The following is a 27,321-nucleotide window of genomic DNA, read 5'->3' as shown; positions in this document are numbered from 1 at the left end:
ATTCATTCAAAAAAAAAACAGACACCGCTTCTTCCCTCTTTGTGAAAAGGAACGTTATGAAATAATTTAAAGGATGCAAAATATCCAGACAAAGTTATCTTACAAATTATTTGTCGTTCTTATACATTTTTAATTTACAGCTTGCAACAAAGACCCATGATAAAGGGTTTGTTTACTATAGTGTTACAGACTATTATTAATTAAGTCAAGGGCCAGTCTACACAAAACTCCAAACTTATGAAACCATAAGTGGACCAGACCCGCACTTACACGCTGAGCATCCAATTCCAGCTGTATTGTAGGAAACATTACTGACCAGCAGACCAGGAATAAAATCAAAACCAACCACTGGTAGCTTCAGGAAAACAGTTTTGAATGAGTCTGTCACACGGCTCAAACGACAAGTTGGAAGTTCTAGAACTAGGAGGCATAAACTAAAAATGTGGGCTACACTTCAGGAGAGGTATAGAATATAGGAACATAGAACATACAGTGCAGAAGGTCGTCATTCTCCCATCGAGATGCACCGACCCACTTCAGCCCTCACTTCCACCCTAACCCAATAACCTCTCCTAACATTTTTTGGACACTAAGAGCATGGCCAATCCACTTACCCTGCACGTCTTTGGACGGTGGGAGGAAACCAGAACACCCGGAGGAAACCCACGCAGACACGGGAAGAACGTGCAGACTCCACACAGACAGTGACCCAGCAGGGAATCGAACCTGGGACCCTGGCGCTGTGAAGCCACAGTGCTAACCACTATGCTACCGTGCTGCCCACATGTTAGGAAGCGCTTCCACACAAGTGGCAGAGGTTTGGAACTCTCTTCCACAAACCGAAATTGTTGCTAGACTAGTTGTTCATTTTAAATCAGAGATAGATTTTTTTTGTTCAGCAGAAGTATTAAGGGATATGGGCCAAAGGCAGGTATATGGAGTTAGGCCACAGATCAGTCAATGGTGGAGCAAGCTCGAAGGGCTGAATGGTTTACTCCTGTACCTATGAGCATAAAATGTCCTTCAGTAAAATAGTGGGAAGACCATACACAACAGTTCAAATAACCATAGCCATAAACTTCCATCCCTCCACTGCCCATTATCTGTGGTTAAACTGGACTGATCTTACCTCATTGTCCTATTTGACAATGATTCCTGCCCCATATCCTCTTCATCAGTGATTGAAACCCTCATAAACACCTTTGTTACCTCTAGGCTTGACTGTTCCAATGCTCCCATGCTGGCCTCCCACAAAACCTAGCTGCACCAAAGCTCTTCCTGCACACCAAGTGCCATTTACCCTTAAGCCGTGTGTTTGCTAACCTACATTAGCTTCCAGTCTGGCATCGTCTCACTTTAGAATTCTAAACTAGTTCAAATCCCCCCATAGCCTCACCTCTCCCCATCTCTGACCTCCTCCAGCCTGACAACCCTTCTCTGTACTTTTCCAATTCTGGCTTCTTGCACATCCTCAATTTTCATTGCTCCACCATTGGCATTTATGCTTAGGCCCCAAGCTCTGGAATTCTCCCTCTAAGCGTGTTTGCCTCTCATTCAAGTCACTTCATCAAATCTACCTCTTTGACAAAGTTTATGTTCTCATGTCGTTACGTGGATCAGTGTAAAATTCTGCACTCCTGGTAAATCACCTTGGAATGTTTTTACTATGCTAAAGGCACTATATAAACAAGTTCAAGTTGTTTCTCTAGGAGGTGCGGAGATAAAACAAGAAGGATTCCTAATTCTGCCAACCTTTCACAATTGGGCAGGCACATGGGGTAGCAGGATCATGCAGAGCTGCAAGTGAAGGGAAGGTGGGCCAACAAAGGTCTCTCATACAGCATTGCAAATGTTGGTGAGTAAATTGGAATCAGGCTGGAGTCCAAGTGTCAGTTGAAAGCCCAAATTGATACCAAAAACCAGCAAGAACGTCAACCTACACTCTGCAAATCGAGAGCCACCTGTTGACATACAGTGGTTTGTACTCAGACAGCAGCTCTGTCAACACTGAAGCTCGTTGACGAGCATCTCTGTGATTCAATAGAATCAAAGAATGGTTACAGCACAGGAGAAGGCTATTCGGCCCATCATTTCCGTGCTGGCCCTCCCAAGGAGCAACTCACTCCCCATATTCCACCTCTCCAGATATTTTGAAAATTTAATAATAATAATCTATATTAGTGTCACAAGTAGGCTTAAATTAACACGGCAATGAAGATACTGTGAAAATCCCCAAGTTGCCACATTCCGGTGCCTGTTCGGGTATACGGAGTGAGAATTCAGAATGTCTGGCATGGAAGTGACGAATAAGGGTAGGAAAGCTAATGAAGGGAGAACCGTGAGACAGAGTAGTTACATGGACCATGATAGTTGGGGTTTATGCTTGGGAGGAGATGGTTATATTATTGTGATTTTTTTTGTGTTTGTTGGATCTTTTTGTTTAAAATGTTAAAATTATAAATGCCTTAATAAAATATTTTCAAAAAACAAAAGTGAATTCCGCATGTCCAATTCACACAACAAGCATGTCTTTTGATGTAGAAATTTTTACGGCACAAAAGGAAGCCACTCTGCCCATAGTGTCTGCGCCAGCTGAAACCTCTCTTCCCCCTCACCCACCCCATTTTCCAACACTTGGGCCATGGCCCTGGAAGTTACAGGACTTTTTCGTACTGTGCATGGTATAATGAGGTCAGTAAGCAACACAGATTGGGGAAGGGAAAAGGTTGAGAAAACACTGATTTAGAGGTATAGTGCACGATTCTCCCAAAAAAACTTTGGGCTCATTTGTGGCAGCTTTTTCAGGGAGTTTCCCGCCGGCTCTGCCTGTGGGTTTCCCACTGTTTCCCTCAGAGATCAGACTGCCATTTTGAAAGAGTGCCACAATCTTGGAAGTGAGCTTCCATGGGTAATGTCACCTCACACACACTTGGGCATTACTCCCCCCATCCCCCTTCAAGTGAGGACATTTCTCTATGGGGCCATTGTAGTCCCCCCCCCCCCCTCTCTTCAGCCCCCCACCCCCCCTCACCCACTTGCAGGCCCCCCCCTTCCAGGCCCCCCACCCATCACCTCCCAGTGGACTCATTTACCTGCCCTGCATACCCCCATCCATCGAACCCCCCCTCACCTTCCTTTCATGGTCATGGCCCCACCACAGGTCCTGACCCTGGCTACCCTTGCACTGCCATCCTGGCACCTAGGCAGTGCCAGCTGGCAGTGTTACCCTAGCACCTTGATAGTGCCAAGGTGCCCACATACCAGGTGAGGGCCAGGGAGCCACCCTGCACTATCCCTGACCACCCAGGGGTCTCCGATGGCGCGGAGGAGCGCCTGGTCCACGTCTGTGCCTGGCTGCAGATGCCAGTGGATTCCGGATGAGCTCGCTGGAATCGGTTTAAAACCGGTAAGCGCCGTTTGGGCACGTTTCTGATTTGGACGCCTAGCGGGACTTGGGTGGATCCCGTGAGGCACGAAGACTTCTGGGAAGCCCGTGAGAGGCTTCTCTTGGTATTCACCGGCCGCACCACGTTCGAGTGAGCACTCAACGTGGCCGGTGAATCTCGCTCATAAGGTAGTGCGGAAATAACAACAGCTTTTTACAGCTACAGACAGCGAATTAATACGGTATAATATATGTGGGTTATGAGCACTGGATTGAGAATTACCAATGTTGAGATGTCGATCCTTCATGTGATTGATCAGATTGTCCTTCGAGATGCTTTTATATGGACACATCTTACACTTGAACTGCTGAACCACCACCACTTCCATCATGTCCTCCAGGTTAGACAAATCATGCTGCTCAAGATGGTCTGCACAAGTGGATGTCGGCCCTTCTCCCAATCCATCACCTGACATGTTGGAAAGCTGGGAGCTGGACATCTGAGAGTTGGACATTTGGGAATCAATATGACCACCTATAAAATAAATTAGAGGGTAAAAGTCAGGCGTGGCTGGGTACTAAATACTGCAGAAATAATAAACTGCCAAGGACAACTGATCTGATTACTTTTTTCAAATGTGTATCCTACAAACTACCCACAAACATAGGGAGACAATGGGCTGCGAGGAGCAATGTCAGTATTCAAAATAACATTGTACACCTAGACAGAAAGGTTCCAGCAGTTTACAACAAATTGGACTGTCACATAATGATTGGCAGGCTTGCAGCAATCTGTACACTAGAAATATAACAGAGATAAAGTTACATGCAATGTACTGATTAAAATGTCAAAATTACCACCCAGCAAAACAAAATAAATGATGATGTTTGTCGGAAATTGTTGCACCTCTGAAAGATAAGTTCAGCAGAGTTAAATTCTTACCATCATCAGGGTAAGGCAGCACAAGGTACTGAGTGACTTCTGCTCCTTCATCTCCTGCACTTGTTACAGCAATACAACCTGGAAAAGTACCAATTCATTACAGCCAACGACAGAGCACAGATGGCTTATTCATTGTCAAATATGAAACATATGGTACAAAAATGAGATGATTCAGAGAACGTAAATCAGTACCTTCGGTATAATTTTTCAACTCTGATGAAGGGTTCCATACCCAAAACATTAAGTTAATTTCCCCTATTTCATTACTTTGGTTTTTTTTCGTGAATCAGAATCAGTTAACCATTTGACAATTCCAGGTATGCCCATTTAACAAGTTTTAACTACAATGAAGCCCTGCTTCTGATCAGTAATCAATTGACATGGAAACGTCTTACAAGTGCTATATTATTGTGAGAAATAATCAGCAAGTATGGTCTTCCAATAGGAACATTCCCAGGGAACTTACTTTGCATAATGTCAGGTCCAATTGTAGATTCTATTATTTTATCGATAGCTGATCCAAGATCGGAGGATGTAGAAGCGGTGGAGTCTGATACAATCATGGTCCCATCCGGTGCCACACTGGAGTGAACCAAGACTTGAGCAGATTCAGACACCATGACAGACTGTGTGACTGTGGAGACACTGGACACAATAGTGGACTGAGCAATTGAGGAAGAGTCTGGAAGGTGCGTGATGGTAATAACATCAGTGCTGGAACTGGTTTCTGGAAGCACCTCCTGGAATTTCACAGCAAAAGGAAATGCTTTTGTTATGAATGGTTTCAACATTTTTTCAAAGATAGTTCACAGTGCTAAATGGGATCATTTTTCCATTGTAAAGTTGATTGCAAAATTCCTCTACTGCCCACTCCGAGTTCGCAACACGCTTAAAATAAGGGGACAAAAATTGACGCTTAACCCAATACATCTCTATTCCAACAGTCAAGAATTTATTTTCAAGTGTCCCTGATCGCCGAAGGCAGCTTTGCCCATGGAACAAAATGTGTCCAAACACAATTTATACTTTTAAATTTATAAAAAACATTGATAATTTACATCTACAGAAAAGAAAACAAGTTGATGTGCAGCTTCTAATTTCAATTAACAGTACAATTTAAAGTAGTCAGACCATTTGCCTAAAATTCAGTCTGGAATGAAGAGTAATTTCCTCCAGTTAAGTATTAGGAAAACTGAAGTCTTCAACTCTTGCCACAAGGACCAAACTATTACTATCAATTCCTCTTCCTTGCTATAATTGAGTTGAGCCAGACAGTTTGCAATTTTGGCATTCCAAATAATCACAGGTTGGGATTATGATTCAGTGTCCTCTTCATCATAAAGAATACCTACATACATCCTTCATCTTTACCCGTTTTAGCCCTCTGCTTATCCATTACCCTGCCCTTTTTGACCTACATTGAACCATTGAAGGACTGGAGACAAATTTATAACCATCATTCTGGTGTTTAAATCCACCCTCCCAAATTCCCCCAATTTTGCTTCCTTGCATTAAACACTCCTCTCTTTCTCTCTCCCCCTCCTCCCTCACACACACACACACACACACACACACACACCAAACGGTGACGCGCCCAGGCTCTGGAACCCCTCCCTTCTCCTCCTTGAAGAGGTTTCCAAAACCCATAATCTTTGCTCATCTAATTAGCTCTTTGGCTCGGGGCACTCGGATTCACCTTTTGTAAAGCACCTTAGAAATTCTTTTTACATTAAATGCACTGTATAAATAAGCTACATAAATGCAAATTCAAATTAAAACAGGGAGAACCAGATTATGTGCCCCATTTCTAAAGAATAAAATTTACTTTACAAACAAGATTGGTTATTAAATCGTTACGTGATTACCTGAAATTGCAGGCATTATGGGTGGGTTTCTCTGAGCCCGCGCCGGGTCTGAGAATCCCTGGGGGGGGGGGGGAGGCCGTGTGAATCCCGTCACGCCGCACCGGTGCCGGGATGCAATTCTCTGGAGAGCAGAGAATCGGCGCCATTGGCGCCGGTCAGGGCCCGCTCTATGCATCCGCCCCGGCGATTCTCGGCCCGGGATGGGCCGAGTGGCCGTACAAAAAAAACCAAATCCCGCCTGCGCCGTTCTAACCTGGTCTTACCCGGCTGGACCTCAGCGCGAATGGATCCAGAGGTGGCCTGGTGGTGGTGGGGGGGCCGACCCAGGGGGGCCTCCACTGTGGCCTGACCCACGATCGGGGCCTACCGATCGGCGTCTCAGGCTGGGCGCCTGCTTTGTTCCACACCGGCCCCTGTAGCCCTACGCCATGTTGCGTCGGGGCAGGCTCGGAGAAGGCAGCCATGCACCGGTCCCACTGCACATGCGCAGACCCGCGGCGCCCATCTGACGTCGCTATCAACAGCTGGAGCAGCGTGGGTCACTCCAGTGCCTTGCTGGCCCCCTGTGGGGGGTCAGAATCACTGCTCCTGAGGCCAGGTTGACACCGTCGGGAAATGCAACAGCGTTTATGACGGCGTCAACACTTAGCCTCAGAATCCCGCCCTATGTTCTCTACATTGTTTACCTTAGTAAAATGAATTAGCATTGTATATTACTGAATTATCCTGCAAATTCCATTTTAAAGGAGCGAGAAAAAAAGTCATGCAATAGATTACTGTGAAGTATGTCAATGTGATTGTGAATTGCCTCTTTATGGGCACTTTAGAGGACTGTAAACCAGGCAGTCATTATGAATGGAATATGGCTAATTCGCCTCAAACATCAAATGAATGTACGGATGTCCATCCCAAGAATTTAGTCAGTTCCATCCCCACAGTTCACTTGAGTTTGGAAAATTTAACATTCCACCAAGTTCTTGTGTGGACTTAAAGAGGAATATGGGGAGCCTGTGGGAAAATGGAGGTGAAGCCCAAATTGTATTGAACAGTAGAACAGGCTCGAAGGGCTATATGTTCTACTCCTATTTCTTGTGTTCTTGCATTTCAAATGTATCTGGTGGATAGTGGTATGCAAAACATGCAACGATATTTTTAATTTCTATCATTTTGCTGGATTGTGACTCTTGCTATTGACACACTGCCCCAAGGCACAAGGCCTATTTACAGCTCCATACCATAGATTGTTCAGAGCTCTGGCCCACTCCAGAGTCAACACCGGAGCCGTTGTCGGCCTCGAATGCCATGCCAAGGGTGGTTACTGTATCGCTGCTGTCTGCAGATACAGCCTCGGATGTCTCCACTGCCATGCCACTCTCTGAAGGTTCCTCATGGCCCGAGGGAGCAGCATCACTGCTGCTCTGTACTGCGTTCTCCTCCAGCTCCATCATGTCACCTGTCTGTTACAAAAAGGTCTACAATAAAGAATAAAACACAGGGCAGGATTAGACAGGCTGTTTTTAAATAGGAAATGTTACTGTGGTAATGTCCACAGAATTCGGTCTTTACAATACAACTAAAGGCGTGCCAGGAGTGTTCTTCTTTATGCTCAACTCCTAAGCTGCTGCTGCAAATTTCCAGTGCCCCTTGGATTGACTGATTTTGAATGTTTTCAATTCAAAAAACACCATCAAAACAAATCAGTATTCAAATATCAAACCTAGATTTGTGAAATAAGAAGTTTTAAACTGGTTCCATTCTGATTACCTGGTTAACCATCTCTCGCTTCACTTTCCCAACCTGGTTTGGTTTTTGCACCCAACTAAATCTGGCTTTTCAAACCATAAAACTTAAAAATCATTTCCTCGTTGATCCAAAAGGACTGGTGGGAGCAACTTTCATAGTGCTGGGTGTATACATGCTCGACAGGCCATTTTCTCCCTCGGCCAATCAAAAGCTCATACATTTTCACACCCCTCTGGACACCCCAAAGAATACAACAGCCAATTAAGTCACTGTTACACTGTATGAAAATGCAGCCGACAAATTGTACATAGCATGGCTCCTCCAAACAGCAATGAAAAATGACCAGTGACTCTATGTTCATGATGTTGGTCCAGGACTTCCCTGATAAGTACTGCCAAGTGATCTTTTATTTATTCCCAAGAAAATGGGACCTATGTTGAAGATTTATCTGAAAGATGGCACCTCTGACAGTGCAGCACTCCCTTGGTACTGGGAGGAACAGCCTCAATTAAGTTCTCAGGCCTCTGGGGTGGAACTTGAACCTTCAACCTTCTGACTCGGCTGAAACCGAGCCCCCTCCTTTTTAAACGTGTCTGATCGCATGAAATCTAAATAAATCCCTCTCTGATACATACTAACAAATGAAAAGAAAAAAAGACAGGGTGTTGGGAATCAAATAAAAGCAGAGCGTTCTGGAAACAGCACATTGTCAGCATTTCAGTGAAATATATTTGCCATTGCAGAGTTGTCATGGTTGGAGTTGTAATTTCTAGCTGTGGTTAAATGTGAATGTTGGGAATGTGCCGGGTAAGCCATCAACCTCAAGCCTTCATCAGATTGTTTCACTAAGCTGACAAGTTGCTGGAAGCTGCAGAGAGTAAAATCTTCACAAAAAAACGATACTCGCAGCTTTCCATGTCCTGCCACCTACAGTCTGCTATTCTACTTGGATTTTGCAAGGAGTAGAGAAAAAGAACTGTCGAGCAGCACAGCTTATATTACCAAGAAGTTACAAATAAAAGCTGCAAGAATTCACAGATTGATCCTTTCTATTAAAACAATCAAACTGGTTGACACACTGGTTTCACCAGGTGCTGTGTTTGCACTGTGTGTACTGGCCAATATCTTTCCATCAAGTAACATCCCTAAAAAAAATAATTTGGGACATTATTTAGTTGCTTTTGGGCACACATTGTGTCTGAATTGACTGCTGCAATACCATGCACTACAACAGGGGTTACACTTCTTAAGCAAGTAATTGGGGACTAGTTTAGCTCACCTGGCTAGACAGCTGGTTTGTGATGCAAAGCAAGGACAGGAGCATAGGTTCAATTCCTATAACAGCTGAATGTTCATGAAGGCTTGTTTTTTTTGGCTATGCCCCTCGCCTAAGATGTGGTGGTCCTCAGGTTAAATCACCACCAGTGAGCTCTCACCTCAAAAGGGGAAAGCAGCCGATGGTCATCTGGGACTACAGCAACTTTTTCTTTACTTTATTGGCTGTAAAATACTTTAGGGTTCCTCCAGGTTGGAAAAGGTTCTACACTAATGTAAGTATGGCTATTGTGTCCTTGCTTCATCGGTGTATAAACCTGGTGAAGTTAGCCTATACAAATGCTTTCTGCCTCTCGAGGACACAGCAGAGCATGTTGGGTGTCCAACATATTCTCAAGCAAGTGTTCTTTTTTAAATCATGTGACATTATGTGTAATGGCTGGCACATATAAAAGTTAATGTGATACTTTTTATTTTACAACCAGATGGAGCTGGAGAGCAGACCTATAAAAGGAAATGCCTCAGACTTCTGGGAGAAGGTGGAAGAAGATGCTTAGTTAAGGTGAGTTAAGGTAGATCAGTAGTATAGAGTTATGTAGCATAGATATAGTATAGTCTTATTTATTAGTTAATACCTTATAATGTGTTCGAATCATAACATGTCGTGTAAATAAACTAGCCCAGTTTGATAACATAGCTTGATGTTCTTTGGCTACACCAAAACTTTAATCCATTCCAAAAAACTCAACAAATAACATCACATGGTACCAGGAGTAGGAAATGATCACAAATAACGGCATGATGATCACAAATAGCATACAAGCTGTGCAGGGCAACAGCGCAACTTACAGTTCTCAGCTGGACTGTACAGAGGCTTACAATGAGAGTGCAACAGTGAACAAATCAGTTGAGAGCACATCAATTGTCAACAGCCAACAAAGACATCTTGGAGAAGTTGACTCCAGATGAGAAGCACAATGAGCTCAAAGGTATGTCAGAAAAACTCAAAGATACGTCCAATAATCCAAAGGGAACTGATATTAAAAAGTTTTAAAATGAATCAGATAAGCCAAAAGGAACTGATCTTGAGAATACAAAGAGTCGCTACAGAACAACAGAATTTGCACAACGGTACAACTTTGAAACCAAAAACTAGCCAACATATTGCAATTCAATGGAAACAAAGTGTTTGGACTTGCAGTCATACTTGACAAACCATGCAGTAAACAATCCAGATAGCTACTGAGCAAGGGACTGCAGGACATTGGGTGAAGAAAATTTACCATTCGTGATAGAACACACAGATTTGTGTAGGCCATACCAAGTTCGCGTATGAAGGTACGAACGCCAAAAAGAAAAGGAGCAGCATTCCAACAATTTGGAAGAGTTGGTACTTGCTCCAAAACCAGAAAGCAAATCCGTTTTTCGGACAATGGGGACAAGAAATCGACACCACAAGCACAGAAAAAGAAAACAACGTCAGGCAACAAAGTTGGTTCAACCAGTCAAAAACCTGATGACTTGGTGATGTACCACACTACCACAGTGAATATTGAGTACAGACTCAATTCATGAACTGTAAAAAGTTCATAACTACATTGTTAACCATTCACAATATGCATTTCGATGTAGTACCAATCTTGCACTATTGACATATGCATGTTTGAAAAATGTTTTCAAACATTTTCAAAGAAAGGGGGATGTGACATTATGTGTAATGTCTGGCACATGAAGAGTTATACAGCTCCGCACCTGCGGGAGATGTTCACAGACTCGCTAGCTAGGGGCACATTGCCACCCACGTTAGCACAGGCCTCAATCTCGCTGATACCTAAGAAAGACAAAGACCCAACGGAATGTGGGTCAGACAGACCCATCTCACTGGCCAAAATCCTAGCCAAAAGGCTAGAAGACTGTGTACCCGAGGTGGTCACAGAGGACCAGACGGGCTTCGTCAAAGGTAGACAGCTTACCTCGAACATCAGGCGCCTGCTGAACGTGATAGTGACCCCCTTTGGGGAGAGAACACAAGAGGTGATCGTCTTGCTGGACGCAGAAAAGGCCTTCGACAGAGTCGAATGGAAATACCTCGGAGGTACTGGAGCGGTTCGGGCTTGGAACAGGGTTCACCGCTTGGGTAAAGCTCCTATACAGCGCTCCCATGGCGAGCGTAAGGACCAACAATACCAACTCCCAATACTTCCAAAAACGTACTGCCCAGGTTCCTCTTCCTGTTTAGATCCATTCCGATCTACATCCCCAAGGCATTTTTCAAAGTGCTGGACAAACTACTCATGGCGTTCGTATTGGGGGGGGGGGGGGGGGGGGGGGTTTAAAAATGCTAGGATCCCAAAGAAGGTCCTACAAAAAACAAAATCCAGCGGGGGGCTAGCCCTCCCAAACCTACAATTCTACCACTGGGCGGCAACAGCCGAGCAAGTAAGGGGATGGATCCAGGAGCCAGAGTCCGAGTGGGTGCGCGCGGAGGAGGCCTCCTGCATGGGGACCTCCCTCTGGGCCCTCGCCACGGCAGCACTCCCGCCCCCACCCAAAAAACACTCCAGCAGCCCAGTGGTGACAGCCACCCTCCAATCCTGGAACCAACTGCAGCAGCAAGGTGGCCTGACCAAAATGTCGGACAAGGCTCCCATCTGCAACAACCATAGGTTCACACCAGCACTGACTGACGCCACCTTCAAAAGGTGGAGGCAGGACGGAGGGACGCTGACAGTCAGGGACCCATACATGGACGGCAGGATCGCAACACTAGACGAACTGACAGAGAAATTTCGGCTAGCCGGGGGAACGAGCTACGGTATCTGCAGCTCAAAAATTTCTTACGAAAGGAGACAAGGACGTACCCACAACTGCCACTACTGGAAGACCTACTGGACGCAAGTATGTAATGTAAAGGGAACTGTAGCGACATGCATGACCGACACCGTACTGGACGCAACAAGAAAGAAATGGGAGGATGACCTGGGGATTGAGATAGGGTGGGGACTCTGGAGCGAAGCACTGCATAGGGTCAACTCCACCGTCACGTGCGCAAGGCTCAGCCTGACACAACTAAAAGTGGTACATAGACCCACTTAACAAGAAACCGTATGAGTAGGTTCTTCCCAGAGGTGGAGGACAGATGTGAACGGTGCCAAAGAGGCCCGGCCAACCACGCCCACATGTTCTGGTCTTGCCTCAGGCTTGTGGAGTACTGGACAGCCTTCTTCGAGGCTATGTCCAAAGTGGTGGGGGTGAGGGTGGAGCCATGCCCGATAGTGGCGGTCTTCGGGGTTTCAGACCAGCCAGATCTATTCCTGGGGAGGAGGGCGGATGCCCTTGCCTCCCTGATCGCCCGCCGTAGAATCCTGTTTGGCTGGCGGTCAGCAGCACCACCCAGAGCTGCAGACTGGCTGTCCGACGTCTCGGAATCTCCCCAAATGGAGAAAATCAAATTCGCCATCCGAGGGTCAGACGACGGCTTCCACAGAACGTGGGAGCCATTCATGCAACTGTTCCGGGACCTGTTTGTGGCCAATGAACAAGAGGAAGAATAGCCGGGTGGCCAAGAATCAGGGGAAAATGGACGGGAATCGGGGGAAGGTAGCCGGGGGGGGGGGGGAGGGGGGGGGGGGGGGGGGCTAGTTCTCATGGTTTTATGCTTATTTCTTTTTCTTGTTGATTTATTGTTATTGTATTGGAGGGGAGGGGTTACTGTTTTTCTCTGTCGTGATAAAATTTGTTGTTGAACACTTGAATAAAAATTATTTCAAAAAAAAAGTTATACCTCTAGATGGAGCTGGACAACAGACAAAAGGTAATGACTCTCAGACTGCTGGGAGAAGTGTAAGAAGGAGTAAGGAGAAGCTTAGGATAGATGCGAGTTAAGATAGATCAGTAGTCTAGAGTTCTGTATAGTATTATTTATTAGTCAATACCTTGTAACGTACTGAATCATAATTTGTGTAATGTAAATAAACTAGCTTTGTGTGAATACACAAACCAGCTTTGTTTGATAACATAGCTTGATGTTCTTTGGCTCCACTGCAACTTTAATCCATCCTGAGAAACTCAACAAAGAACATCACAAATCAAACTCCATTTTAAGATTATTAAATCTGGGTTGTTCTAATCTAAAGTCAGTGAAGACTAAATGTAGGTTTTTGGTCACAGAAATCGGTGCTTTTGGAAAGCATGGACCAGTTATGAAGGAGGAAAAAAACGCAGATCGAGATGGATTTCATCCAAAATACCCGAGGAATCTCTCTCGAGGGCATAATCTTAATTATTAACAGTTAGGTCATGACATGGAGGAAGTAGTTTCCCTACACAAAGAAGCACGGAATTTTGGAACTCACCTCACAAATGGCTGCACATACTGCATCAATTCAGACTGAAAGATTTTTGCAAGTCAAATCTTCAAGGAATATGGAATAAAGGCAGGATAATGGAGTTGAGTTAGAAACCAGATAGTTTGTTTGAATGACAGAACAGGCTCAAAGGGCTGAATGGTCTTCTCTTGAAATGAAAATCACTTGTCACAAGTAGGCTTCAAATGAAGTTACTGTGAAAAGCTCCTAATCGCCACATTCCGACACCTGTGTGGGGAGGCTGGTACGGGAATTGAACCGTGCTGCTGGCCTGCCTTGGTCTGCTTTCAAAGCCAGTGATTTGGCCCCGTGCTAAACCGGCCCTCTTCTGTATGTTGGCTGACTTGCTGCACATGGCAGTTTTTATTGGTGACGTACAAACCGGTTTCATTAATGATGCTCCAGCTACATTTTGACAAGGTTGTTTTTTTTGTTTTGTTTTTAAAAAAAGAGTATTGCAAATCAAAAATAAGTGTCCAACGTAATGTTGAAGTGACAACACAACATGCTCCAGGAAAGAGAAAAAGATGAGGATCAACTGACAGTTAGAGGAGCAGATGCACAGTGGGTGAGGGACAGACTCCAAGAACCTGCCTGCAGTGACCTATTCGAAAGTTGCAGTGAGCCCTCGTCTCTCCCAGAGTCATAATTCTTTTTGTATGAATTGAATTCTGGCCTCGGACAGCATCCAGTGCTCATTTCAGTATACAAGGTAGGGATGGAGGAAACACTGTTGATGTTAATTTCTGTTGCCATAGATATTTTTGATAGACGTATATAATTCCCCAGTAATCACTGTTCATATTATGTATGGAGCACACTAGTCAACTGTGTAATTTGCAACACAGCTGAGTCCAACAGCGTTATATGTGGGTTACAGCATGGGTTCCTGAATATAATCAGTAGAAACCCTGGATAATCTTTGCCTTTAGCACTGGAATGGAGTACAATTGTTCTTTTACCTTGTGGTAGCTGAATCAGCACAGAGCAGTGACTGAACCTGGTACTTTCCTATTCTGTGTGATAGTTCAAGATTTGACTCTGCATTTGCCAAAAAGAGCAACAGGAATCTCAGGATCTTACTTCTTTAAATTAAAATATATTTCTGAGCAAAGAGGGAAACGTGCTGGCGCGCTTTCCCAACCAGTTGTTAATATTATAACACTGCCAAAACTGCAAATGAAACATGAATCTGACTCAGAACAAGATTTGACTGAAGAGCAATGGGTGTGGTTTTTCTAGTTTTTAATCTTTTTCTTGGTAATACACTTTCAATAAGGTTAATTTCATATTTGGATCATTAGATCTCCAGTCTGGAACTTACTCCCAAACTTCCATCTTCCCCTCAGCCTTTGAGGTCCTCCACTTCTCATTTTTTTTCACCAACTCTTTTATCAATTCTCCTCATTTCTTCATTCTTGGCTCACTACGCGATGTGCCTCTTATTTTGAACTGCAATGGTAGGTTTTTCTCTGTTAATGGCACATTACAATTAGAGATCACTGAATCCAGGTCATTTTGGCCATTCAAAGTAAAAATCTGCAATGGGGAAAGAAAAGCTCTTTCAACAGCAGGTGGTTGCAGGAGGTGTTGGCAGCAAGGGTCCAGGAACCACAGATGCAGGAGTTAGGCCTTGCAGCCAGGGGAAGGGAGCTCATTTTCATAGCCCCATTAATGTTTTGACGCAATGCAAATATTTGACCTCTTGTCTCATGAAACATATTTGCACATGGAAACTGCAATATTTCTACAGGACAATCCATTAAACACCCTGCATTTAAAGAAACTTTCATACCCCATCCAACTTAGAACAATTTGTCATAAACATCGTATACCCAAAATCCCTCTACTCTATTTCCCATCCATTGGGTGCAAAGTAAACTCTCAAACTTATTGTACTTTGTGATTCAATAAAATTCCATGCTTATACCAAACTTGCCATTTATTTCTGAAACCATGACTGTACCATTCTGTCCATTTGGTATCATAATAAAATGACAGCAATCATTTACTCTTGTACTTTGCCTGCCTTGTCAGAGACAGTGATGTCACCAGGGGCAGTGAATAAAATCTTCACACAAATGGGACACTGCGCAGCCTGCAGCCACAGTTGGGATTGCTGCTTATGCAGCGAGCCTCCAGATTGCATTGTCCACATGACTGCAGGTCAGAACTGTCATCCTAATGTTAAAATTGTAATCAATCACAGGGAGCACTTGACCAGAACACATACGAGCAGGTTCTTCCTGGAGGTGGAGGACAATGTGAACGGTGCCAGGGAGGCCCGACCAACCACACCAAATGTTCTGGTCCTGTCCCAGACCGATCGGGTACTGGCTGCCTTTTACGAGGCCATGTCCAAGGTTGTGGAAGTGAGGGTCTTTAGGGTATCGGAACAGCCAGAGCTCTTTATAGGGAGAGGGGCAGATGCCTTTGCCTCCCCGATTGCCCACTGGAGACGTCTGCTTGGCTGGAGATCAGCAGTGCCACCCAAGGACGCAGACTGGTTGTCTAACTTAGCTGAATTTCTCAAATCGGAAAAGATAAAATTCACCAGAGGATCGGAGGAAGGCTCTCATGGTACATGGCAGCAATTTACTAAACTATTTGTGACCAACAACCAGTAAGGGAAGGGAGACCGAAACAGAGGGGCTGGGTTGATAGGAGAAGGGAACTCACCACCCAAAGTACAGGGGAAGCAGAGGGTACCAAAGGAGTGAGTGCCCATGGGTGCAGCCACAACAACAATGTGGCTGCACACACCCCTGGTTATGTTTCAGTACCATGGGGCCACATGTCAATAAATCAAACAATACAGTTGTGGTAACTAGGGACACAATGTTAACATGCCACGTAGCTGTATGTAAATATATATACACATTTATATATATATGGTGTTCATTCTTGATATTCCCTTTCAATTTTATTTGTATTTTTTTTTATTTGTTCATTTGTTTGCAATGCCGTCACAATCAAATGCAAAAACTAATAATTTTTTAATAAAATGTTACCAATTTTGATCCAAGTGACTTTTATTTGTCCCTATCGATTGCAGAATTTGTGACCAACCAGGCTCCCTGTGCAAGCTCCAATGAGTTCCACTCTACTGCTCCCCCCCCCCCCCCTTACATTTTCCCTCCAATTTTTTCAATTATTTTTGAAAGTTACTACTGAATTTACCATAATGTGATCATTATCACTCAATGGTGTGGGATATTATGCTGTTGGCTTAATTTCTGATCGCATCAGCATCCTGTATTTCAGACTAAATTTTCTCAACCCTTCTGTGCTAGTGGCATTAACATTGAACACAATATGAATAGTTTACCAGCAATGTCATAAACGTTAGCCCGTTGCCTCTGCTGTCATTTTGATAGCCAACATTGCTGCACAAACAACCCAAAAAACTTCAAGGAGCCCGTAATCCAGCAAACCATACATTTAGTAAATAGTAATTAGCAGTGTAATGACAGGGGGTAGTTGCCACCCGTGTTTGAGCAGGCTTCCAGAAGTTTCTACACTCTTTAACTTAGCCATTATCATTAAAAAAAAAACACAGCAGAAATGAATCCAGTACTGGGCAGCACGTGGCACAGTGGTTAGCACTGCAGCCTACGGTACCGAGGACCCGGGTTCGAACCCCGGCCCTCCATGTTGAGCATAGTTACATGGATTGCCTTTAATTGGGGGAAAAAAAATTGGGTACTCTAGATTCATTAAAAAAAAAATGACTCCAGCTCAGCACTGCATGGTCCCAGCACTACCTTCACAGTACATTGCTACCAACAGGCATTGAACTCCGCCTGATACACAAGATTCTGGTAAGGGAGCAGCTGCCGCAGATGTGCAGTTTGTGGAAATTGTACACTGACTACAACATTCCTGGCAGCCCTAATCCAATATTCCAGTAAAAGCCATGTGACAGATAGGAACATTGTCCAACTTCAGTTTTGATCATGGCAGAAGGCAACAGGCCTAGTCAGGATCAGCATTTTTCTTCACTTGACTCAAAGTGCTACTGAGCCATTTGAAATGAAAAGAATACACTTGGATTAGTTTCAAAACAGAATATAAATTTCAATGTTTTTAAATATAAACTAAAAATAAATTATACAAAGTACAAAATCAGAGGAGATTCTAATTACTGGTGGCACCCTGGTGGAAACTGGTAATTTTCTATTAATTAATCTTCAACAAGTCTTCGAGCCCCTTAAATACACATTCCACTGTGTACAACCTGCCTTTTAACGACTACACATACAAGCTGCTGCTTGTTCACCCCTGTGGCACTCTACTAAATAACATTGCCGCATTTGATGGTCAATCCCATTCAGTGCCCGCTCATCACCGAGTGCCTGCTCAGCTCTCAGCCCCCACCCAGTGCCCCTGCCAGCCATATCTCATCCCTGCCAGCCCCTACACCCACCAGCCCACCACCCAGTGCCTCCCTCACATCCACCACCCAGTGCCCCCCTCACCCCCACCAGCCCACCACCCAGTGTGCCCCCTCACCCCCACCCCCCTACCAGCCCACAACCCAGTGCCTCCCTCACCCCCACCAGACCACCACCCAATGCCTCCCTCACCCCCACTAGCCCACCACCCAGTGCCTCCCTCACTCCCACCAGCTCACCACCCAGTGCCTCCCTCACCCGCACCAGTCCACCACCCAGTGCCTCCCTCACCCCACCACCCAGTGCCTCCCTCACCCCCACCAGCCTACTGCCTCCCTCACCCCCACCAGCCCACTGCCTCCCTCACCAGCCAGTGCCTCCTTCACCCCCACCAGCCCACCACCCAGTGGCTCCCTCACCCCCACCAGCCAGTGGCTCCCTCACCCCCACCAGCCAGTGGCTCCCTCACCCCCACCAGCCCACCACCCAGTGGCTCCCTCACCCCCACCAGCCCACCACCCAGTGCCTCCCTCACCCCCACCAGCCCACCACCCAGTGCCTCCCTCACCCCCACCAGCCCACCACCCAGTGCCTCCCTCACCCCCACCAGCCCACCACCCAGTGCCTCCCTCACCCCCACCAGCCAACCACCCAGTGCCTCCCTCACCCCCACCAGCCCAGTGCCTCCCTCACCCCCACCACCCAGTGCCCCCTGACCCCCACCACCCAGTGCCCCCTGACCCCCACCACCCAGTGGCTCCCTCACCCCCACCAGCCCACCACCCAGTGGCTCCCTCACCCCCACCAGCCCACCACCCAGTGCCTCCCTCACCCCCACCAGCCCACCACCCAGTGCCTCCCTCTGCCCCACCACCCAGTGCCTCCCTCACCCCCACCAGCCCACCACCCAGTGCCTCCCTCACCCCCACCAGCCCACTGCCTCCCTCACCCCCACCAGCCCACTGCCTCCCTCACCCCCACCAGCCCACTGCCTCCCTCACCCCCACCACCCAGAGCCTCCCTCACCCCGACCAGCCCACCACCCATTGCCTCCCTCACCCCCACCAGCCCACTGCCTCCCTCATCCCCACCACCCAGAGCCTCCCTCACCCCCACCAGCCCACCACCTCCCTCACCCCCACCAGCCCACCACCTCCCTCACCAGCCCACCAATTCCCTCACCCCCACCAGCCCACACCTCCCTCAACCCCACCACCCAATGCCCCCTGACCCCCACCACCCAGTGGCTCCCTCACCCCCACCAGCCCACCACCCAGTGCCTCCCTCACCCCCACCAGCCCACCACCCAGTGCCTCCCTCTGCCCCACCAGTCCACCACCCAGTGCCTCCCTCACCCCCACCAGCCCACCACCCAGTGCCTCCCTCACCCCCACCAGTCCACCACCCAGTGCCTCCCTCACCCCCACCAGCCCACCACCCAGTGCCTCCCTCACCCCCACCAGTCCACCACCCAGTGCCTCCCTCACCCCCACCAGCCCACCACCTCCCTCACCCCCCACCACCTCCCTCACCCCCACCAGCCCACCACCTCCCTCACCAGCCCACCACCTCCCTCACCCCCACCAGCCCACACCTCCCTCAACCCCACCACCCAATGCCTCCCTCACCCCCACCACCCAGTGCCCCCTGACCCCCACCACCCAGTGGCTCCCTCACCCCCACCAGCCCACCACCCAGTGGCTCCCTCACCCCCACCAGCCCACCACCCAGTGCCTCCCTCACCCCCACCAGCCCACCACCCAGTGCCTCCCTCACCCCCACCACCCAGTGCCTCCCTCACCCCCACCAGCCCACCACCCAGTGCCTCCCTCACCCCCACCAGCCCACTGCCTCCCTCACCCCCACCAGCCCACTGCCTCCCTCACCCCCACCAGCCCACTGCCTCCCTCACCCCCACCAGCCCACCACCCATTGCCTCCCTCACCCCCACCAGCCCACTGCCTCCCTCATCCCCACCACCCAGAGCCTCCCTCACCCCCACCAGCCCACCACCTCCCTCACCCCCACCAGCCCACCACCTCCCTCACCAGCCCACCACCTCCCTCACCCCCACCAGCCCACACCTCCCTCAACCCCACCACCCAATGCCCCCTGACCCCCACCACCCAGTGGCTCCCTCACCCCCACCAGCCCACCACCCAGTGCCTCCCTCACCCCCACCAGCCCACCACCCAGTGCCTCCCTCACCCCCACCAGCCCACCACCCAGTGCCTCCCTCTGCCCCACCAGTCCACCACCCAGTGCCTCCCTCACCCCCACCAGCCCACCACCCAGTGCCTCCCTCACCCCCACCAGTCCACCACCCAGTGCCTCCCTCACCCCCACCAGCCCACCACCCAGTGCCTCCCTCACCCCCACCAGTCCACCACCCAGTGCCTCCCTCACCCCCACCAGCCCACCACCCAGTGCCTCCCTCTGCCCCACCAGTCCACCACCCAGTGCCTCCCTCACCCCCACCAGCCCACCACCTCCCTCACCCCCACCACCTCCCTCACCAGCCCACCACCTCCCTCACCAGCCCACCACCTCCCTCACCCCCACCAGCCCACACCTCCCTCAACCCCACCACCCAATGCCTCCCTCACCCCCACCACCGTGCCTCCCTCACCCCCACCAGCCCACCACCCAGTGCCTCCCTCACCCCCACCAGCCCACCACCCAGTGCCTCCCTCACCCCCACCAGCCCACCACCCAGTGCCTCCCTCACCCCCACCAGCCCACCACCCAGTGCCTCCCTTACCCCCACCAGCCCACCACCCAGTGCCTCCCTTACCCCCACCAGCCCACCACCCAGTGCCTCCCTCACCCCCACCAGCCCACCACCCAGTGCCTCCCTCACCCCCACCAGCCCACCACCCAGTGCCTCCCTCACCCCCACCAGCCCACCACCCAGTGCCTCCCTCACCCCCACCAGCCCACCACCCAGTGCCTCCCTCACCCCCCACCAGCCCACCGCCCAGTGCCTCCCTCACCCCCACCAGCCCACCGCCCAGTGCCTCCCTCACCCCCACCAGCCCACCACCCAGTGCCTCCCTCACCCCCACCAGCCCACCACCCAGTGCCTCCCTCACCCCCACCAGCCCACCACCCAGTGCCTCCCTCACCCCCACCAGCCCACCACCCAGTGCCTCCCTCACCCCCCACCAGCCCACCACCCAGTGCCTCCCTCACCCCCCACCAGCCCACCACCCACTGCCTCCCTCACCCCCACCAGCCCACCACCCAGTGCCTCCCTCACCCCCACCAGCCCACCACCCAGTGCCTCCCTCACCCCCACCAGCCCACCACCCACTGCCTCCCTCACCCCTACCAGCCCCTCATCCAGTGCCCCCCTCAACTCTGCCAGCTTCTCACCCATGCCAATCCTCCATCTAATTTCCTCACCCCTGGCAGCCCTCTCACCCCACCCCGTGTCCTACCAGGCTCCCCTGCAGTGCTCCCTCACCCCTGCCAACCCCGCATTCAGTGCCCCTTCACCCGCTTCCCAGCCAGTGCCCCCTTTCTTTCTCTCTCCCCGTGCTGCCCCCGCTCTGCCTGTTCTCATTTCCACTCAGGCACTGAGCCGAGCTCCTATCAAAGGGGGAGGGGGTGATCCCGGGCCCTCAGGCCCCGCTCCGTCAGGCCGCCTTGGCCTTGCCTCCCGCGCCTCGCCCACAACCTGCCTTCCGAGCGACCGCCCGTTCCTTACCTTCGCTCCGGTGTTGCAGAAACCGTAAAATTACAAACTGCCGGCACGACGCGACTGCCTCCCGGCCGCTCACAAACCTACACAAATAAGACGGCAATCTGGGAAGACGCCATGTCACCTCCCCGGCCGCAGCACCCCCTGGGCCTCCTTTTGTATTCATGAACGCAAGGACCTGCCTCTGCAGCTGGAGTAGGGGGAGGCTCAGGATCGAGCGGCAATGGCCACAGAAACTCTCCCCTCTCACACACAATTTATTAGACTCCAGGGGCGGGGTTTTAATTGTGTCCTCAGTGTGATCTGAAAGGGAATTCGGGGAACTAGGTTTCCTCAACTGTGCGGATGCGGACAGGTTTAGCAAGGTCGGGTTTAGTCGGTGAAGTGGCGGCGGTGCAAAAAAAGCTCCAGACGTACCCTGCGCCTGACGTCACGGGCGTCTCGTGCGTCTGACGTCAAAGGGTTCCAGACTGAATGGTGCAACATTGGTTCCAAAGGTGCCCAGGATCAGAGCAACAGTAGCAATGTGTCAAATGCAGAGTCACATTACCCAATGTCTGTTTTTCGATCATACTGAGCCTGTATTTTTTGAAGCAGAACATCTGATAGGGGGTTCCACTCCCTGTCATAATATCCATTCATGTATTTAATGAGATGCAGACAGGCAGTGATTGTCACATAGAATGACCAGTAAGCATATAGCACAGTGCAGCCAATCACCAGACAGGACACTACCACTATAAAGCCAGAGGGCACTAGGTTTCCTGTTCCCTCGGGTCCCAGCTACTGAGACAGTCAGAGTCCATGAGCTAGCAAGTGCAAACACCATGCGTTAGTTAGTAAGTCTGGTCAGGCCACTACAAGGTCACCAGTCAGATCAGTATAGTGTCGACCCACAGCTAAATATGTATAGCAGTTCTATAGTTGAATAAAACAGTATTGGATCTTCTCCAGTGTTAGACGTCTGTTTCTAACTTCTCTGCATCGAGTGCAGTCCACATCGAACCAACCTGCCTAAAACATCATGGTACAGAGTGAAACTGATTTGACGGACCTACCTCGAGTGAATCAGCATTGACCAGCAAGCAGCCATCCAGCGAAATGAAAAACATCCAGCCACCTCCGCAACTCTGCATCTCCGGCAACCTCGGCGCCAACTGGAAAATCTTCAAGCAAAAGTTCCTGTTGGACATTGAGGCCCCCGACCTCGAGGCAGCATCAGATGCCAGGAAGATCGCGCTACTCCTCTCCACTCCGGGGGATCACGCCATCCATATCTACAACTCCCTTACGTTCGCCGAAGGCGAAGACAAAACGAAACTCAAAACAGTCCTGCTGAAGTTCGACAGCCACTGCGACATTGAGGTGAATGAGAGCTTTGAGCGGTACATCTTCCAGCAGAGGCTTCAGGTTAAAGATGAACCTTTTCACTCCTTCTTGGCCCATCTCCGCATCCTAGCGCAGTCATGTAACTATGACTTAATGGCTGATTCCATGATCCGGGATCAGATCGTTTTCGGGGTCCACTCCAACTCCCTGCAGCAGCAACTCCTTAAAATCAAACAGTTGACCCTCTCTCTGTCGCTATTGAGACGTGCGTTGTCCATGAGCATGCCAAGAATCGTTACTCCCACATCAGGGAGGCAGAATCTGCGAAGCTGGCCTCCCACGAGGCGGAAAGGGTGCAGGCCATCGCATATGCAGAGCCTGAGCATCGAGGAGAGTGGCCGTTTCGCACGCTTTTCCTGGATCCCTGCGCATGCACGCCATGACCGAGTGGACAACGAAACCGACAACCGGACTGAGCAGGTGCGTACGCCGATCGACCGCACTGCGCATGCACGATGGCGTACGGAATGCGCTGACGTCAGCATCATGACGTGTCCGAATTGTGGCTCCGCCCACTTAAAGAGACAATGTCTGGCAAAAGGATGCAGATGTCTCCAGTGTGGCAAGCTTGGCCACTACGCATCCCTTTGCAGATCTGCTCCACCGCTCAGCAGCCAGCGATCCCAGCTGCGGCATAGAAGTGTCCGCTCAATACAGCAAGGCATGCCAGATTCCGATCCCAACAGCCCAACGGACCCTGATGCTGACTGCCTCAAGTCTCCATATCGGGTGGGCATCATAACCACACATGAGCTGGCCTCCACCACACCTGCGCAAAGCTTCTCGATCCTCAGTGTGGATCCAGACGACAGGTGGTGTGCTGTCCTCTGTAATTGATAAGATGGAAAGATGTGTCATTTGAAACATGGAAGTCTGGCAATATCTGGTCTGAGAGAAACATGAGAGTAGGGAAAGAGAGTAGGGATCCCACGAAGGGTTAACAGCAGCTGCAAAGAGCAGGATTATAAAATGCAGATTCTTCCAAACAGGCTTAGCAAACAGGACTTTTGTATGAAGCTAAAAACAATGTTTCACACCTTTATTGAAATTGACTATCTTAGTAAGTAGCTGGAAAGGAAAGGATGAGGTTCAGTTGAATTTGGTGACAATTCTAGGTGTGAAATTCTGCTAACACCAAGTAAATTAAAGAAAACTGGAGACTATCAGTCTACGAGAAACATAATGTAAAGCCAGAACCAAAGTCAAAATTATGAGCTGAGGTCACAATTCGAAAATAAAACTATAGAAATGACAGGAACCGAACCAAAATTCACACCTCTATTGAAATCAAAGCATTTTTGAATATCACAAAGGAACTTTGAACATCACAAAGGATACAATGTAATCAGAGACCTGAGAGGTGTGGTCATGTCAAAATGAATACTTAGTTGTATTAGAATGTTTAGATCAAAGATACTTCTTACAATAAAGTGAAATAAAAGTTACTTTACAATAAAGTCATAAAAACTTAATAACTGTTAGAAAGAGAATATAAACCCAGAGACCAGAGCAGGAACTACCAGAACTCGGAGAGGCAGAGAAGGAACAAGAGAAGCAAGCAGAGTCGGCTTACAGTCAGCTTGGTCATGGGAAAGGGACAGAGCCAAGGAGCCAAGCTAAAACAGAGAATACATATAAGGAAGACCAGAATTTAAAGAGTCAGCTCGGAAGTGAGCAGAGCCAGCTCTCATAGCTCGGTAAATGGGAAAGATAGGACATAGCAACCGAGCTCACCAGTGAATACATCTAAAGAAGACCAAATTTTAAAAAGAAGATTGATTGTCAAGTTGGGCCTGAAGGTCCCTTCAACCAACCAGAAGGATCCAGAAGCAAGATCTTTTTACTTTTCTGTAAAGACAGTGATTGCAGCTTTTAAAAGAAAAAATATAATAATAAAATAACTTAATTTAACCTGAAACAGTGATTATTCCAAAGTCTACTTTACTTACTTAGCAATGCGGGACCCAGGATCGATGCTACTAAGTGGTAAGTAGATGCTCGGTGCTTGGGCCTGCAAGCTCCTGAACCTAGTTCAGCGAGTCCACACCCTGTCCTCGTCACCGGTGACAGCCTCGCCCGATGGAAATTTGCAAGCCCCTCAAAGATCGTCTGAAAAAGCAACTACAGGACCTCCAAGACCAGGGCATCATCTCGAAGGTCACAGAGCCAACAGACTGGGTCAGCTCAATGGTCTGCGTAAAGAAGCCATTAGGGGAGTTCTGCATTTGCATTGATCTAAGGATCTAAACCGCAACATCATGCGGGAGCATTACCCGATCCCGAAACGTGAAGAGTTGACCAGTGAGATGGCTCATGCCAAATTCTTCACTAAGCTTGACGCCTCCCGGGGCTTTTGGCAAACACAGCTGGATGCGTCCAGTCGCAAGCTGTTCACGTTCGGTCGCTACTGCTACAACCGCATGCCTTTCGGCATCATATCTGCCTCCGTAGTGTTTCACCGCATCATGGAGCAAATGATGGAGGGCATCGAGGGGGTGCGAGTATACGTAGCCGATGTGATTATCTGGTCCACAACGCTCCAGGAACACATCGCTCGCCTCAAGCAGTTCTTCCAGCGAATTCATGAACATGATCTCCAGCTCAACAGGGCCAAGTGTTCATTTGGTCAATCGGATATTAAGTTTCTAGGTGACCACATCTCACAGCAGGGTGTGCAACCAGACGCCGACAAGGTCTTGGCGATCAACGCCATGAAGACCCCGGAGAATAAGAAGGCGGTCCTCCGCTTCCTCGGGATGGTCAACGTTCTCGGGAAATTCATTCCCAATATGGCATCCCACACCACGGCCCTCCGCCATCTCGTCAAGAAGTCAACGGAATTCCAGTGGCTGCCCACACATGAAGCGGAATGGAATGAATTGAAGGCAAAGCTCACCACAGCCCCAGTTCTAGCGTTCTTCAACCCAACCAAGGAAACTAAGATATAAACTGATGCAAGCCAGGACGGCATTGGGGCAGTGCTCCTCCAACGAGATGACTTCTCGTCCTGGGCTCCAGTGGCATATGCCTCCAGGGCCATGACACCCACTGAGCAACGGTATGTCCAGATCGAAAAGGAGTGTCTGGGTCTCCTGAGAGGAATAGTCAAGTTTTATGACTACGTTTATGGCCTGCCGAAATTCACAGTGGAAAAGGACCACAGGCCTCTAGTCCACATAATCCAGAAGGATTTAAATGACATGACACCTCGCTTACCTCTAATTCTTCTTCGACTCCACCGCTACGACTTCGAACTTGTCTACACGCCAGGCAAAGAGCTGATCATTGCAGATGCCCTATCCCGGTCCATCACCACACCCTGTGAACAAGGTGACTTCATCTGCCACATAGAAGCGCAAGTGTAATTGTGTGCCACCAACCTCCCAGCCTCTGATGAATGGGTGGTCCACATTCGTGAGGAAACGGCCAAGGATCCTCTACTGCAGCATGTGATGCAGCACCTTACACATGGCTGGCAGAAGGTACAATGTCCCCAATTCTTTAACGTGAAAGACGATCTGACGGTTGTGGAGGGAATCCTTCTGAAACTCGACAGGATAGTTATTCCTCAGAGCATGCAGGCTATGGTGCTGGGTCAACTCCATGAGGGTCACCTTGGAGTCGAGAAATGCCGACGCAGAGCTCGGGACGCGGTTTATTGGCCGGGCATTAACCAGGACAAATTCCAACACGGTCCTCAACTGCCCCACCTGTCAGAAGTTTCAACCGGCTCAACCCATGCAACAGCATGAGATCGTGAAATTTCCGTGGTCCAAAGTAGGTGTAAACCTTTTCTATGCCAAGGGGCATGACTACGTACTCCTGGTCGACTACTTCTCCAGTTACCCAGAAGTGGTGAAACTGTCCGACCTCACGCTGAAGACGGTCATCGAAGCCTGCAAAGAAACGTTCGGCAGGCACGGGATACCGCTCACGGTAATGAGCGACAACGGTCCATGCTTTTACAACCAGGAATGATTTTGCACAGTCCTACAACTTCCGTCACGTTACCTCCAGTCCCCACTACCCGCAATCAAACGGGAAGGCCGAGAAAGGGATCCATATTGTCAAGTGGTTGCTGTGCAAAGCTGCAGTCTCAGGCTCCGACTTCAACCTGGCAATACTGGCATACAGGGCAACCCCACTGTCCGCTGGGTTGTCTCCAGCGCAGATGTTCATGAATCGCACTCTGAGGACCACAGTTCCAGCCATCCATGTTCCAGACCTTGACCACCTCATAGTTTTACAAAAGATGCA

The 27,321-nt window shown here is 48.9% G+C and overlaps 1 protein-coding gene across 3 annotated transcripts in view; it reads right to left on the bottom strand.

Annotated features, from left to right (window-relative positions):
* Positions 1 to 22,041, bottom strand: part of znf335 (zinc finger protein 335) — an 88,668-nt gene extending 66,627 nt beyond the window's left edge. Inside the window, exons 1-6 of one of the 3 annotated variants that reach the window (XM_038803055.1) lie at positions 21,682 to 22,041; positions 14,903 to 15,117; positions 7,429 to 7,665; positions 4,795 to 5,068; positions 4,329 to 4,406; positions 3,669 to 3,920 (exon numbers count right to left, since the gene is read on the bottom strand). In XM_038803055.1, the coding sequence (XP_038658983.1) occupies positions 3,669 to 3,920; positions 4,329 to 4,406; positions 4,795 to 5,068; positions 7,429 to 7,641 (817 nt within the window). In that variant the 5' untranslated portion in view covers positions 7,642 to 7,665; positions 14,903 to 15,117; positions 21,682 to 22,041. Of the gene's footprint in view, positions 1 to 3,668; positions 3,921 to 4,328; positions 4,407 to 4,794; positions 5,069 to 7,428; positions 7,666 to 14,902; positions 15,118 to 17,723; positions 17,970 to 21,681 lie in introns of those variants that run through there. The other 2 variants (XM_038803056.1, XM_038803054.1) reach the window with 2 other exon arrangements.
* Positions 22,042 to 27,321: the final 5,280 nt, after the last annotated feature.

This window comes from Scyliorhinus canicula, chromosome 7 (genome assembly GCF_902713615.1).
Source record: "Scyliorhinus canicula chromosome 7, sScyCan1.1, whole genome shotgun sequence".
NCBI classification, from domain to species: Eukaryota; Metazoa; Chordata; class Chondrichthyes; order Carcharhiniformes; family Scyliorhinidae; genus Scyliorhinus; species Scyliorhinus canicula.
The sequence above is the reverse complement of the archived record's forward strand: the minus strand, read 5'-3'. Positions and strand labels throughout refer to the sequence as shown.